The sequence below is a fragment of the Marmota monax genome, unplaced genomic scaffold (genome assembly GCF_021218885.2).
Source record: "Marmota monax isolate L192 unplaced genomic scaffold, Marmota_monax_Labrador192_F-V1.1 WCK01_AAM20220418_F8-fsc00075, whole genome shotgun sequence".
Lineage (NCBI taxonomy): Eukaryota > Metazoa > Chordata > Mammalia > Rodentia > Sciuridae > Marmota > Marmota monax.
The window spans coordinates 2,063,719-2,080,506 of NW_026694772.1; the positions used below are offsets into that span (position 1 = coordinate 2,063,719).

At 34.4% G+C, this 16,788-nt stretch overlaps 1 protein-coding gene across 11 annotated transcripts in view; it reads left to right on the forward strand.

Annotated features, from left to right (window-relative positions):
- Dmd (dystrophin) overlaps positions 1-16,788 on the forward strand; it is a 2,205,817-nt gene that overhangs the window by 1,851,498 nt on the left and 337,531 nt on the right. For all 11 annotated transcript variants that reach the window (XM_058572890.1, XM_046425263.2, XM_046425265.2 and 8 more), the window contains one exon: positions 13,917-14,063. In XM_058572890.1, coding sequence (XP_058428873.1) covers positions 13,917-14,063 — 147 coding nt within the window. The remainder of the gene's footprint in view (positions 1-13,916; positions 14,064-16,788) is intronic.

Here is a 16,788-nt window from a genome sequence, read left to right on the forward strand (position 1 = left end):
ACTACATTTAGAAATGTTTCCCTATCAAATTTTATTTTCATGATCTTAGTATGGTATAAGAAAGTTAGTGAACAGAAAGAAGTTAATTCATAGGTAATATATGCCTAAGTAGAGGAATTAAATAGAAATGAAGGTGAACACTAGTTACTGGCAATACATTTATGTTTTTGAAAACCAAAGATAAACCCCTGCTCTTTCCTTTTATTATTTTCCTACTCTTAAAATATTATAACCCAATTTGGGATTCATACCTTATTGTAAGCCTATTAGGTTTTATTAAATAATACCCATTTAATTATCCTGTGGTTTAAATCTCTTGTCTGTACCCAGGCAAATAGGCTACTTGTAACTGGCATTTCACCTGCCTCACCATAACTTGCCTGTTGGCTGTGGCCTCCACATGTTTCTAGCAAGGACAGAGCTATGGCAAGAGAATGGTTCATTGTCTTTAGATGGACACAAACCCAATACTAGAATTGCCCTAAGCATTATCCAATATTATGCTGACTTCTATTCATCCAGTAAAACATATATAGGCTAAACAAATGAGTATAATTTCTATTGATCTTTTTCCTTACACAATGAATAAAATATTACCTTTGGAACCAACTTGACATTTTGTTGTAAAGGTTTCCAAGGTTGTCTCAGTGTTAAAATTGCCAGAGGGTTGGGGGTTAGTGTAGTATGCAAGAGGGATCTTAATGAAATCTGATCCACTTTGACCCCCCAAATGATGCATTCTTAGTGAAAGGATTTTTTAAATCATTTTTCCACAGAAATTGTACTCTCTTTTATATGATCAGTACAGCAATTCCCCCACAGATATTTGAGAACACTTGAGTCATACTCCTACTTTGAAAAAGAAATCTATTATTTCATAAGTATAATATAATTATTAGTTGAATACCAATCACTGTGTTAAGGGGTAGATTTGACCAATGACTTTGATTTATTTTTTTACGTAACATCTGAGTACATTGATTAGACAGCTTGACACTTAGCCACATTTGTTTAACTAATAGTTTATTCATCATTTGCATGTACTTTACTGGACATTATCATGATAGCTGTCTTAATAACAGACTATAACAAGATATGAATTTAAATATTGCCTTAATGGTATGCTCAGAAAAATCAGAGTAATATCTTGAAAGTAGAAGTTATCAATTATATGATGAATAAGTAGGAGTAAACTCTTAAACTAGGTCTTTCACATACATGCCTATTCATGGAAGTAAAAGTATAAAAATAACAAACACTGATATATCCAGAGGACTAACATTTCTTAGAAGTAAATGCATAAGATTCTCTTTTCAGCATTAGAGTGTAATGAAATAAACTATTATTAAACAAATTTACAACCTAAATTTTGCATAGATTTCAATGAAGATAATCCATTTTACGTTCATTTCATTTGAAGTAAGTAGTTGCATATCTTTTGTTTCATTTGCAAGAAGTAAAGCCATTTTGGATAGCCTCAAAACATTTAATTAATTCAGGAGCTACAATAATCTGAAAGTAAAAGTGGATAGAAAAGAACATTTTGCAATCCTTTTCAGCCCTCTTCCATGTATTATTTTTATCTCAGTTCTTAGAAGAATTTCATCATCTTTGATTCATTTCTGCTTTAGTATTTCTAAGTTGATAGCATATTGAATGGAAAATCAAATTCACAAAAATCCATTTTGTTTCAATAGTGAATGCCTTCCCAATAGGATTAAAATTAAATAAAGGTCCCCAGTATAAAGTGCACTAGGCATAGAATATTGAATAGGTAACTCACAACCATAGATTCTGGTATTAATCATTATTCATACATACAGACTAGTTTTTTTGGGGGCCAGGGTACTGAAGATTGAATCCAGGTGTGCTTTTACCACTGAGCTGTATCCACAGTATTCTATTTTTGTTTATTTTTGAGACAGAGTCTCATTAAGTTGTCAAGGGTATTGCTAAGCTGCAGAGGCTGTCTTTAAACTTATGATCCTCCTGCCTCAGCCTCTAACCCTCTAACCCCAGGTACTGAGATTACAGGGATACACCACCATGCCCAGATGCTTAATTTGTTTTGATGAGAAAAAAAAAAAATCATCTCTTTGTGTGTGTGTGTGTGTGTGTGTATAAAATCATACCCCTGAATTTTCTTGTCAAAAAAAATGTTGTGTTTTATAGCTATGGATGCATTTTGGCTTGCTGTTTTTTTTTCTTTATAAGTATATAATAACAGTCATCATTTGCATGAAATACTTCAGAGTTAAGCTTCAAAATCACCAAGACTTGGTTTAGTTGATATACTACTATATCCCCAGTGCTTAGAATATTCCTGGCATATAATAGATGCTCATAAATACTTTTTAGAATAATTAATAAACAAACATGCACAAAAGCATAGGGCAAACTGTTCTCTTTATGATACATAAAAACTTTAAGCATTGTTTTATAGATGATTAGTTCCCATTTGCCATCATCAATTTCTGGACGTTGTTACTTTTTATTTATATCTACAAACACTCATTGTCACTTCTTCCCCCTTTACATAATGACCGCAAGCTAACCTTAATCTACTTGAGATTTTCCAGATGAACAGGTTATACGCAGAGGATCACATCTTTTCTGTCATTCGTCTTTGTGAAAAACTTCAGTCACCTTATCTCCTCATGGAGTTTCCCCTGACTTGTACTCTCTGAAACCTATGACACATCTTCTCATAACATGCATTTACATTGCTTTTTAATAACCCACTATATTGTCTATCTCTGCTAATAACAGTGAGTTCCATTTTCTCAGTGTATAATATAATGTGTTTTATATATATATTTCACAGTAAGTTATATAAGTATTTTCAGGTGGATAAGTAATTAAATTAAATCTAACTAAAAGATCTGTGAAGAATATGTCATTCCCCTTTGCAGTAAAGTTCATTCTCCACACTCAAAGGCCAGCTCATTCAAATGCACCACAGTTATATTTCAAGAAAACACCCATGATTCATCTTTCCTAACTGCCTTGAACTTCATATGTGAACTTCAACTTCAACAACAACTTCTTCTTCTTCTTCTTCTTCTTCTTCTTCTTCTTCTTCTTCTTCTTCTTCTTCTTCTTCTTCTTCTTCTTCCTCCTCTTCCTCTTCCTCTTCCTCTTCCTCTTCCTCTTCCTTTCCTTCTCCTTCTCCTTCTCCTCCTCCTTTTTATTTTTATTTTTTTTTGGTACCAGAGATTGAACCCAGGTGCACTTTACCTCTGAGTCATATTCCTAGCCTTTTTTTGCTATCTTATTTTAAGACAAGGTCTCACTAAGTTACTTAAGGCCTCGGTGAGTTTCTGAGACTGGCCTTGAACTCGTGATCCTCCTGCCTCAGTCTCTTGAGTCTCTGGGATTACAGGCATGTGCCACTGTGCCCACCCCTACATGAACTTCTTGAAGAATATTTACTATTCACCAAACACATTAAGCTTTCCTACCTCTTCTTATTTAAGCTCTGAACAAATACCCATCTTTCTCCTCACATCCTTTCTCTTCCTCTATCAGTTTCATGTACCAATTTCTAGTTCATATCCTAATGTCTAGTTCAAAAAGACCTTACCTTCCATAGTAGAAGAATGAAAAAAGACTAATTCCCCCTGGAGTACTGTGAGAAGTCTTTTCTGAAGAGGTATCTATCCAAGAAAGATTCTTGATCTGTTACTCAATCATGGATGAAAATTTATTACCCACTGCTTTATAGAGCCTCTCTGAACTAGTCCAAATAAGACTTTTTGTGACTTTGTATTTCTAATGTGGCCATTATGTAACATATTGCTTAATTAGCTGTAGGTAAAAAGAAGGACAAAAAGACCCCATCTTTTTATTTATCTTTATATGAGCCCTGAAGTGTACATGTCACTATTCCCTTTCTCTGAAAGAGAAAATGCTTGCAAAATACTTGAAAAATGAACTTGGTTATATTCTATTTGATGATCTCTTGCCTCATGTTGTTATTTACTCACTTTGTTTATTTTGGGTAAAACCTCATAAATGAGAAGAAGGGAGGGGGAGGGAGAGAGAGAGAGGGAGAGGGAGAGAGAGATGATAAAATCAGCCCCAACTTCTACAATCCCCATCCCTGCAAGGTCTTTTCAGCAAAGTAGAAAAAGGCACTGTTTTCTTCAGAAAGATTCCCACTCCTTTGGTAAGGCTCACTGATTCAGTAGTAGAGCCCAGGTCAGATTTCAGTTGGATTTCACTAAATAAGTCTACATGGTGACCTTGGTTTATAATCTTCTAGCCTTTTAAGGCACCATCAGAATATATTTTCCTTAAATAGGTTACTCACTCTTTTTTCCACTTGCTCCATTTTTATGAAAAATTCATGGTTGATACCAAAAGCCAAAATGTTATATCCTTGCTCAGAGTGTTAGAGATGATTTGGAAATTAGCACATAAACATAGTTCCAACATAAAATAAATCAAGTGATAGCTATAAATAATTCAGATATGGAACTTAAAGAAAATAAGTAGGTTTCTTTTCTTTGGGAACTCAGTATCAGATTTCTGTAGAAAACTGGATTTATAAAGCAATATGAGAATAGCTATTGGTCTGAAGTGTTCGTATTTAATGCAAAAGTACCTTATTTTCTTGACTGTGTGTGTGTGTGTGTGTGTGTGTTGCTGAGGATAAAGCCAAACACCTTGCACATGCTAAACAAGCACTCCACCACTGAGCTCCATCCCCAGAACCTTACTGCTTATTCTTTAATACAAATGTATTGAAGGAGTTTTATGTACCAATTTCAGGTATATCCTGGCAAATATTAATAATAATAATAATAAAGAATTGCCTTCATGATTTTTCAGATCTTGGGATAGAAGTATGCACTTGCAAATTGTGATGAGGATTGAAAAGGAAAATAGGGTGCCAAGACTAAGAAAAGTAGTGGACACTTATTTTAGATGGGGCAACCAGGGATGGACTCTCTTTACTGGTCATATTTAGCTGATATATGAAGTATATGACCAGGAGCCAGACAGATAAAGAATAGAAATGTAAAACTCCAAGCAGAGGGAACAGCATACCTGAGGGTTTTAAGTCAAGAATAAGCTTGGTGAGATTTAAGAGTCCAGCATCTTTTAAGTTCTTGTTAGAAATGCCAAATTCTCACACCCATCTTGGACCTACTAAACAAAAACTCTACATAAAATCCATAAATCTCTGTGTTAACAACCTCTCCACGTGATTTTAATGCACACCATTACTTGAGAATCACTGCCTTAGATATATGTTTGAACCATACAGGGGAGTGGTAGAGCAAAACTGTATCTCTACTTAGGGGCTATGGTATTAGCAAATGTGGCACAGAACATAAAATGTTTGCAAGTTCAGAAAGTAGGTTAAATGTAAAACTTAAATCTGTCTAAAATAACTCCTAAATTTGAAGATCAATGATCTTGTGGTTGATGTTTCAAATGATTTATAGATTATTTCTTATTTTTAAGTAAGTTAATAGACTTAATTAACTGCCATTTTTGCTTTTATGTGTTATTGTATATAATTAAAGCTTCTCAGAAAGAAAATATTGGTATGTTTTATTTCCTTAGCAGTCAAAAGCATGGCTTGCTTAAATGATTTGTTTATACTCATTAAAAACCCTTTTATTTTAATTGTGCATATTTTTCAATTAGCCTCCATAAAACACTCATGAACTACCTTTTTGTTTTAATTGTATCATTAGAAAGCTATGGAAAAGTTTAGGGCTAATATAGCTCAGTGCTAGAGCACTTGCCTAGCCCCTGGGTTCAGTCACCAGCACTACACACACACACACACACACACACACACAAAAGGTCATGTAGAAGTGTTAAATGCTTCATTTGTTTGTTTGATTTGTTTACTTTTTTCCTATAAAGGGTGCATAATTAATAGTCAGAGTAAGGATTATAGAAACAAATTCCCAAAGAAATTACATATCCAAGATTGTTTTCCTTGTTCTTAAAAGTAAAAAATCTTTCCTTTATGATCAATGCTGTCCTGTTCATCATTCACAAATTATGTATGTGAAAGGAAAATGAACAGATATAGCAAAGAAAAATGATAGACATATTATATGGTAAAGATATAACTCAGGTTTTATTTTCAAAATATTGGGGTTAAAGCTGCATAGTGAAGCTGTGTTCAGAAAGGTGAAGAATTATGATCAATGCAAAGGGCAGAATGTTTAAAAGAATTTATGCTTTTATGTTTGGGTGTGCATGGTTTTTCAATAATATAAAGAGAAACTAGAGATCATTTCTCAATAAAAACGTGTGGATTCTTTTTGGGAAAAACACAGGCCATTAATTGCTCTTTTTTAATGACACATATTTGGAAGTATATTGAGTCTGAGAAGAAACCATGGTTAAAATATATTATGGATAACTGCTTGGGAAATAAGAATACCAGATTAAAAACAAACTTCATGCTTACAAACTTCACATTGTTTTCTTAAAATCTTTTATTTAACCTTCCCTAAGTTATCCTGATTATGCTACATCTAGATCGTTAGTTCTGAGTCTGTTTCATTATTTATGTCCTTATTCAGTTTGCTCGTCAAAAGTGATCATGACCAAATATGAAAGTTTACAATTGCCCTGAAAACTGAATGCAAAGAAGACAATGAAAAAGAAACCACATAATATTTTGCCTTCGGGCTACCACAATAAAAACTAATGCTGGAAAGGAATGCAATTGCATCTCTATTTTTTAAAAAAATACATATTTTAGTGGCATAATTTATTGTCAAGAATGTCTCTACCAGAGGCAAAAGTGATGCTAAAGACAGAAAATTGTATTTATTCTGTCTGCAAACTACCCCCTGTGTCATGGCTCTATATAATCCTTCAGAATTTAGCAGAATCCAGGGATTTTATCTTTTTGTTGGAGAACCATGAGACAACCCTGTAAAGTTAGAAATGAGAATTCACATAAGAGGCCTCTTGAATAAATGGGGGTGGGCCATTGGAAAATTAGATGAAATTAGTTTGTGTGGTGGCTGCTATCCCTGTCCCAACCAAATTGCTCCACTGAGCTAGCGCACTCATCCTTGAGCAATTTGGAGTGTTGGAGTTAGGCTCATGGTTGTGACCATTTCCAGAAAACCTTCCTCAGGAAAAACAAAAAGCCACCTTGACTGGAAAATTGTGCCATCTCTTCTTTCCAAAGATTGCTGCAGTAAAAGGGGGCAGTCCCTTTGTCTCAGGGTGGAACATGCCATGGCATAATCAGTGCTCCAGATCTCACTGGGACCAGGGTAATACTGGGTCTCCAGCGGAGAACAGATTCTTACTTAACTTGCCAGGTTGTCTTGCTTCTCTCAGCCCCCTTCTTTTAAGAACATCCAGTTTCTGCTTCTCTGAAACCTGGCCTAAAGCAATAGGTATCTAAGACAAAAGTCAAGTCAAACCTATATCTTGGACACCACACCAGACAGAAACCACACAAATAAAAAGCCAAGAATTAAAGCAATATTAGTCTCTAAGCTTGATGTCTTTCATAAAATGTTTGCCTAACCATATGGTACGTTTCTTTTAATTGGTCCAATTGCATTTAAGGACCTCATTCCTCCCAGATGTTTTAGAAGTCCCAGCAGGCCTCTGATCCTCTAGGGAAAGGAAGGATGTTCTTTGACCCTCTTTGTCCCATTAGGATGATGTAGCCACCCAGTTAGTCACTACTCAATTTCTTAAGTAGCATTTGAAATGTAAATTTCTCTACAGTGTATATAGCCCTAGAATGACACTTTATTGGTGGACTATACTAATTTTGAATTCTTGGTAAGACAGAACCTCTACAAAGGAGCAGGTTAAGATTTTAGGAAGGAAAATTTTCAGACTCTGAGTAGCACTGTTTGCATATAAAGATACAGATATACAGGGGTGTTTGTATGTGTGTATGTGTATACGTGAATGCATGTGCATGTAAACTCATAAATGGCAGATATGATACAGTTTATTCAAGCATCCCAGAGTTACCTCTCCTTCTGGCTGTCTAATGTAACTACTACTGTTGTGGCTTTTCTTGGATTTTTCTGGACCTTTACAATTAACAGTTATATTTCTCTGCATCTATAAGCTTCATCTTGTTTACTTTCTTCCCAATTCAGTTTAGATCTCACAGACTATATTTCCATTATATTCTGGCTAAAACTGAAACCATCCTGTGCCTAAGTATTTGTGCCACAATCATTTGACAAAATGCCAAAACTGGACCAACTCTCTTTTCCATGGTTGCATGGAATACTGTTAGAAAAAATGAGGAATTTGGGCAAATTGATTCTGCTAAAAAGTTGTGATCCTAGTCAGGCACCATGGCACATGCCTGTAACCCAGAACTTGAGAGGCTGAGGCAGGAGGATTATGAGTTCAAGGCCAGCCTCAGTAATTTAGTGAGATCCTGTCTCAAAGTCAAAAAGAAAACAAAGACTGAGGAGGTAGTTCAGTGGTGAAGTACCCTAAGCTACAATCCCAAGTATGTATGTGTGTGTGTGTGTGTGTGTGTGTGTGTATATATATATATATATATATATATATATATATATATATATATATATATATATATCCTTGGTCTCAAATTAGCCCTCAATACTATCTGGCAACATCACTACATTTCTTAGGTCAAATACCTCTCAGTCTCTATCACAACTAATTCAAATGTCCCCACTTATTCTTAATTCATATTTACTTTCACTGAATATCCATTGCATACCCTGCATTGCACACTATACTGAGTCTGCTGCTTCCTATTTCATAGAGGAAATAGCAGCTCTCAAAGTACAGTCCCCTTAATTTACTCTTTCTAATCTTCCCAACTAACCTCTGTACCTTGCAGTAAGAAGGGTATGTTAAATGTCAAGTCAAAATTGCTCCCTCAAAAAATAACCTTTCTGTTGAGTGTGGTGGTACACATCTGTAATCCCAGCAGCTCAGGAGGCTGAAGCAGGAGGATCTCAAGTTCAAAGCCAGCTTTAGGAACTTAGCAAGGCCCTGTCTCAAAATAAACATAAAAGAGGGGCTGGGATATTGCTCAGTGGTTAAGGACTCCTGGGTTCAATCCCTGATACTACTACTACTACTACTACTAATCATCATCATCATCATCATCATCATCATCATCATCATCATCTTTCCTTGTTAGAAAATTCCTTTCTTTAGCTGCAAAAGTGGTCAAGGACTATAATTCTGAATATACATTGAACAAACCCTTAACTATATAAAGATAAGCAAAGATATAACAGGCAATTTAATTTTATACAAAGAAGAAAAACTTGACATATGAGACTTATAGATCATTCTAAATCAGTACTTTTATATCTCTAATCACACAACATTTAATGAAGTGAAAATTCTGCCTACATGAAACTAGTCATAATAAAATTAGATTTGGTATGCTCTTTCATGGAGCACATATTCCAGATGTTTAAGTGATTCAAAGAAAACCTACAGTATAATGGCTCCCTTCAATGTTTTCTCACTTACTGCCTCCAAACTAGAATAAAAACTAATGAAATTCTGGCATCATTTAAATAGTACATCACACTGCTCAGCTAACTACTTTTTGACATTTTATGTATAGTGTTTAATAATTTAAGCATAAATTTATGCATACTACATTAGAAGTGCTAATATTTTAAATCTAGTCAAACTGAGTATTACATTCATTTAAGTGACATGGTACCTGTACTCACCCTTTACATGTTTTGTGATTCAGAATTTAGCGAGCCATATTTCTTGTTGTGTTCACTTTTAGATGTTGACAGCATATGCTACGAGCCATCCATTGGTGGAGTACAACTGCCACCAAGGTCTAATGCCAAAGCAAACACTGATTTGACTATCTCCTTGGTAACACTCTCCTACCTCCTTATCTTTGCATCTTTTCTACCATCAGTTATCTCCTTTTTCTATCTTCATGTGTCTAATGCCCTCATGATGATTTCTAGATGGTTATTCCATCAAGATACCTCCCCAAAGTGAACCTTTACCCCAAATTATACTTTATCAACATACCTCTCCACAATCAAAGCTTTCATTATCATATACCTTAACAGAAATTTAGGCATTTGGAATATTTGGGTTTTTTCTTAATTAGTGATAGTACCAGTAGCAACAGCATATGTAGTAAAATAATAGTAGTAGTAAAAATCCATAATAGATGCTATCTCTTCCAACTCATTTAGGACTCATACTTCAACAGTTAATGGGGAAAATGAGTTAAAGGGGGGATCACAAAAATATGGCTTAAAACTTTAATCTAAAATTGTCACAAATATTTTAATGTTGTGTGATGGCCTTTTCTTTGGATGCAGATCCACTCATTGAATTCTCTGTAAGTCACACTGATAATATGAACTTTTTGATGTCCTGTTCTCGTTTCTTTAATATAGAAAAAGTCCTTCAGAAATCATGAGAAGCATTCTGAATACAGATTCCTTGAAAATTTTAGGGTTGTTTTCTTAATATTTCAGTTTTTTCATGCACACCTACTTAATAATATTCATTTTCTTTAGAAGTTCCCAGAGTATTTGATAGAACTTGTTTTCCAAGAAATAACAATTTTTTTCTCTTTAGATGATTGTTCTTTGATTTGGGAAATCTCTAATTAAATTAGTAATTGGAGCACTAACAGTAAAAGAAAGTTTTGAGAACACATATCCAACTGACAGTTATATACACGATTAAAAACTAATGAGAGGAGCAAGGTCATGCAAACTGTCAGCCACATCAAATATTTTTATTTTGAGACTATTATAGACTCCAGTCTCTATGTTTCATAGAGTAAATGAAAACTGGTGAGTTATAGTTTAGGTCACTTTAGAGAACCTCAATTATCACTACTAGAAGGCAACAAGAATAAAGAAAAGAAAAAGCCATAGGATCTCAATAACATTGTTGGAGGGGGGGATATTTTAAAAAGAAAAGAAATGGGCTGGGTATATAGCTCAGTGGTACAGTGTTTGTCTACCACAGGCAAGGTCCTGGTTTCAATCTCTACTACTGCAAAAACAAGGGGGGGGAAGGGAGGGAGGAAGAGTTTTGTGAGTAACTATGAATACAGGAACTTAAATTTCTTAATCCATTTTATCCTACAAAACGTTGATGCAGCATTAAAAACTGCTCAGGAGGGCTGAGGTTGTGGCTTAGTGGTAGAGCATTTACCTAGCACGTGTGAGGCACTGGGTTGGATCTTTAGCACCACATAAAAATAAATAAATGAAATAAAGATATTGTGTCCATCTACAACTAAAAAAAAATAAAAACTGCCCAGGATTTTGGAAGAGAAAGTGAAAATTGAAAATTCTAATAAGAGACATTAAAATATGTACATTATATAAGCTAAAGGGAGCTGAACTGTAATATGACTTATTTGGAATGGAAACACAGCTTAATGGCTAAGCCCTTCTCTGGGGAACAGAGATGTTTAGCACAAAGAGTTCACCTACAGTATTAACAGATTCTGTCCACTATTCTGTCATCTCCACAGTGGTTCCTGTTTATAGTTCTACCTCACATGATATTTATTTGTTGTTACTAGAAACGCATGTTATTTTCCAGAAGAGAATGGTTTCATTTGGTAATCACCATCCTTGTCCAGGTTTCCCCATTGACATTTAAGAAATCTGATTTCTAAAATTTCTATTACACAAAACAAAATCATTATGGATCATTTCCTTTTAGAGATTTGAATTCATATATATGGATTTTGACCACCTTCTTCCATGGACCCTTAATTCTGATTCTTTTAATGCATGTATTTACTCATAAGGAAATGGAATAATATTTACTATCAACCCCTATAAAATGTTTTTAATTTCAGACTGATTCCTGTGGCATTCCACTGACATGTTGATTAAAGATGAGTACATAACATGAATTTTTTGCACATATATGGTCAGAAGGGACTCTTTATTTTTTATTACTATATACAACTCGCATACATGAAATTAATCCTTTTGAAGTGTTCTATTTAGTGGTGTTTAGCATATTCACAAGGTTGTATCACTAATATGAGAACACTTTCATCACCCCCAAAAGAAATCCCCAATTTTAATATAATATTTTAAATAAGCACATTTAGCCAGGTGTGGTGGCACATGTCTATAATCATAATGACCCAGGAGGCTGAGGCAGGAAGATAACAAGTTTAAGGTCAACCTCAGCAAATTAGTGAGGCTATAAGCAACTTAGTGAGACCCTGTCTCAAAATTAAAAAAATAAAAATAAAAAGGCTGAGGGTCTTGTTTGGTGGTAAAGGGTTCAATCCCTATTACCAAAAATAAAGAAACACTTTAAAAACCACAAAATCAACAGAGTGGTTGTCACAATATCTTTTGTTTGAGAACCATATAAAAGTCATATAGTTCATACACACCACATTTCATTGATGAAATATTGAGGTTGATCTGAGAGTATAATGCCATTCCTAATTTGAATGTGTATCTGGCTTGCATTTAGCATGGGACTGCATGCAGGGTTATAGAAGAGGTCAGTGTAAACAATGGTTTTACCAACACAGTAAACCAGACAGAAATAACACCTGCCTATATCAAGCAAGTGAAAATAGCACGTAGAGTCAAATAAGTGATGTTGTCCTTGTGCACAGACATTACATTACATAAACTGTTCTAAGTGAGGGAATTTGTCCCTTAGAAATTGCTCATTGGAACATTTGGACATCATGCATCATGTTAAAGATCCATAAATGCCATCTCAATAGGGTAGATATGATGCATGATAATATCCTCCCCATATCTGCATAGGGTTCTTCTGCTCAATAGATTGTCATGATGCATTGCATCAGAGACTCCTGCTCTAGTGCTTCAGAGACAGCTGAGAAGTCCCACGGGAGCCTTCAGAAGTCATTGCTACAAGGAGTAAAATACCAGGAGAACAGAAAGTCATTCCTAGTTCTTGACAAAATACCTGCATCCCTAAATAAAACTATTTATTATGTGGTTGATGTGAAGTATGGAATGCAATATTACATGATGGAGTGTATCTTTTTATTGTAAAAAATAAGAATCCATTTCTGGTTGTGAGATGAGTAGAATTTAGAATCTAGCCACACCATATTTTTTCCTGTTATTTTGCCAGTCCAAAATTTCTTTGAACAGGTATAAGACATAGTAGTTAAGAATATGCACTAGGATACCTGCATAGGTATCCTAGGTTACTCAGTTATTACATATGGGACCTTGGTGACATCTAACATCTGCAAGTCTGTTTTATCATGTGTAAAATAAGAATTCTCCCATTATCAGTCCCATATAATTGTTTGGTAGGAATAAAATTAGTCTACATGTGGATAGAGCTTACCACAGAACTAGGAACTTAAGAAGTGCTCAAAAAATATTAGTCATCATTAACAAATATCCATTATTATAATACTGCCACCAAAAAGTGTCTTAGTCTATCTGGGCTGCTATAACAAAAAAATTCATAAACTGGGTGGCTGTAAACAACAGATATTTATTTCTTACATTTTTGGAGGTTGTGAATCCTAGACCAAGGCACTGACAGATTTGGTGTCTGGTGAGGACCAATTCCTTATGGACATCACCTTCTCCCTGCATCCTCACATGATTATAGGAGCTATCTAGCTCTCTGAGGTCTCTTTCATAAGGACACTAACCCCCAAAACCACCTCCTCCAAAGCTCCACATCCTAACACAATTGCCTTAGGGATTAGGATATCTTTTTATTATTATTACTTTTTAGGACTTCAACATATAAATTTTGGAGCAATCCACACATTCAGGTCATAGCACAGAATGAACATCACTGACACTAAACCCAAAAAACAATAAGATATCTTGTATTTCTTTGCCTTCAATATTCTCATCTTCCAATTTGTGTCTCTTTGCTTTAATATTCTCATCTTCCAATTTGCTCTTGACTATTTTACACAGGCACTTCGGGGAGAAATTGCACCTCTAAAAGAGAATGTAAGCCACGTCAATGATCTTGCTCGCCAGTTGACCACATTGGGCATTCAGCTCTCACCATATAACCTCAGCACTCTGGAAGACCTGAACACCAGATGGAAACTACTACAGGTAGATACATTATAAGCATTGTTGTTCCTTGTTACAAAAAGATATCAAACAGCTAAACTTACTTAAAAGGAACAATGAAAGTAATATCTTTATTTGATATTCACAATAATGTTTTGTGAGGATTAGATAGTGTATATTATTTGGTAAGTTCCTGTGTAAATATTTTCAAACTATTATTAATTTTGGAAATGGCTAAAAGTTGAACTTCTACATGTGTGCAATAAATATGGAAGAGAATGCTGAATTGTGATGGAAGAATTGAATTGCTAGCAGATAGTTCCTTTGTACTATTATTGCTTGGATTCTTAAAATATCTTTTCCTTTGGAATCCTAATTTAAACAAAAGTCAGTAGTTAGATATGTTCTAAAATTGTAAGAATTAAGAAGATCTCATCACAAACCCATACATGGAACTTTTTCATAGGTTTTCCTAATGAATACAGGGAATAGAAATATTCTCAAGGTCATGTTTATTAGCTGTGGGACCTTGGGCAATTCACTTAACCTTTCTGTGACTCAATCTTTCATCTGAAAAAAAAGGAAAATAAAATTTTCTATAGTATCAGTTTATTATAAGAATGAATAACTCATAGGAAATATAAAATGCTTGAAACAGAACCTGCTACATAGTAAACACTCTGTAAATTCTAGCTCTTGGTGTTATTTGATTAAGATTATTATTCTACAAAGGTTTGGGAATATGATGTTTTAGTTGGGTGACCTTGAGGCCATTTAACATCTCTTTTGTCAGTTTCCTCATCTCCAACACAGTTGCTACAATAATGAATGAGCTAGTTGATGTAGAGTTCTTTGTATAGTATTTGGTTCATAGTAAGAACTCAGAAAATGGTTGTAGTGGAGGTGTCTCTGTATTCCCTATGTGTATGACAGTTATTTCTCCAAACTACAAAACTGGTTTAATCATAGATTTAAGGAATCATTTTCTCTCCTTTTTCAACTTCATAGGATGCAAATAGTATGCTCCTGAGAACAGAGAAAAAACTGAGTTTAAAAATATTTGCTGTCAAAGTTTTAATAATAAAAAAAAATAAACCAGATTACTTTCCTATTGACAGTCCATTTAGGGGTGTGATTGAAAGTTCTGTTAAAGAATTGCTAGATCTTTAATAAAAACAAGCTCCAAATTCAAGACCTCCTGGGATCTTGTATAATTTAATTCTTCTTTTGATGGATAGTCTTGAAATATTTGTATGATATATTGTTATAAGTGGCATTGACTAAAGCCTGGCAATATAGTTAAGTGATTATATGCCATTCTCTGTCTGCTCCACAGTAGTTCAGTACTATTAAAATTTTATCAGTTTCATGGAACTGGAGTTGTATGTAGCTCATCGATAGAGCACTTGCCTAGCACATGTGAGGAACTGGGTTTGATCCTCAGCATGACATAAAAATAAATAAATAAAATAAAGGTATTGTGTCTATCTACAACTAAAAACAAACTTTATCAGTTTCATCCTTAGTATGTTTTTCATTTTAAGCACAAATAAGGAAAGTGTCAAAGAAAACCAATGGCCACATTTGTTGCATTCAAGTGTTCTCAAATTATATTTTAAAATTTCTTTTAGATAGCTGAATGCCACATTTGCTTTTGAAATGTGGTACAAGATTTGTGACAGCTGCATGTAAATTTATAAATAAGGTCAAAAGATTATAACTGAAAGGAAATGTTCTTTTAAAACTCAATGCTAAGGGCTGGGGTTGTATCTCAGTGGCAGAGCACTTGCTTAGCATGTGTGAGGCACTGGATTGAATTCTCAGCACCACATAAAAATAAATAAAATAAAGGTTCATCAACAACTAAAAAAATATTTTTTAAAAATCAATGCTAAATGATCCATCCCACTTGAACTACTTATTTAGATGTAAAGTGTAAGAAAATATTCATAGCTGAATTTTTATCCATTCGTTGAAATGACTAAGGACTTGGCCATAAGTATAGGGAAGAACATGTGAGGAGATGGTGTGATGGAGTAAAAAAGAGCATTGAATGAGGCCTAACTTTAAACTAAAGTTCAGTTATTATTTAACCATGTTATCCTGGAAAAGCCAGTTACTTCTCTCGGCTTCAATCTCCTCACTTTGAAAATGAGATAATTCATTTGTCTGAAGTTACATTTGGTTCAATTCTATAATTCTGTATCTGGATATCTAGAGGAGATTTACATATGACAAAATTTAGTTTATAACCAATGAAGATGCTTCTTTTATTCGTAATACAGATGTAGCTTACTGGAATTACTTTTCAGTCTTTAAGTGTTTAACCCTTTACCCGAAACCTATACATATGTTAATTCAATCAGTTTGTGGTATATGCTTCTTTTGTAGCAAATTTCACATTTCTATCTTTGAACATGGTCTTAAGGATATGTTTTGAAAGTGTTTATAGCACAAAGTTGATAAGTCTGAGGTTTTGGTTTGCACATAACTGAGTCAAGTTGATTCCATTATTTTTTTTTTATATGTGTGTGTGTGGTGCTGGGGATTGAACCCAGGGCCTTGTGCATGCAAGACAGGAACTCCACCAACTGAGCTATATCCCCAGCCCCATGATTCCACTCTTTGACCATAATTCTAATCAAGATGTCAGTCCTTGTTCAGAAAGAGAACAAAGCAAAGAAATGATGTTTATATCAACTTTATTCCTATTACTGGAAGAGCCACTTATAGTCCTGTTGAGAACATTTTACATTTATAAGAATGT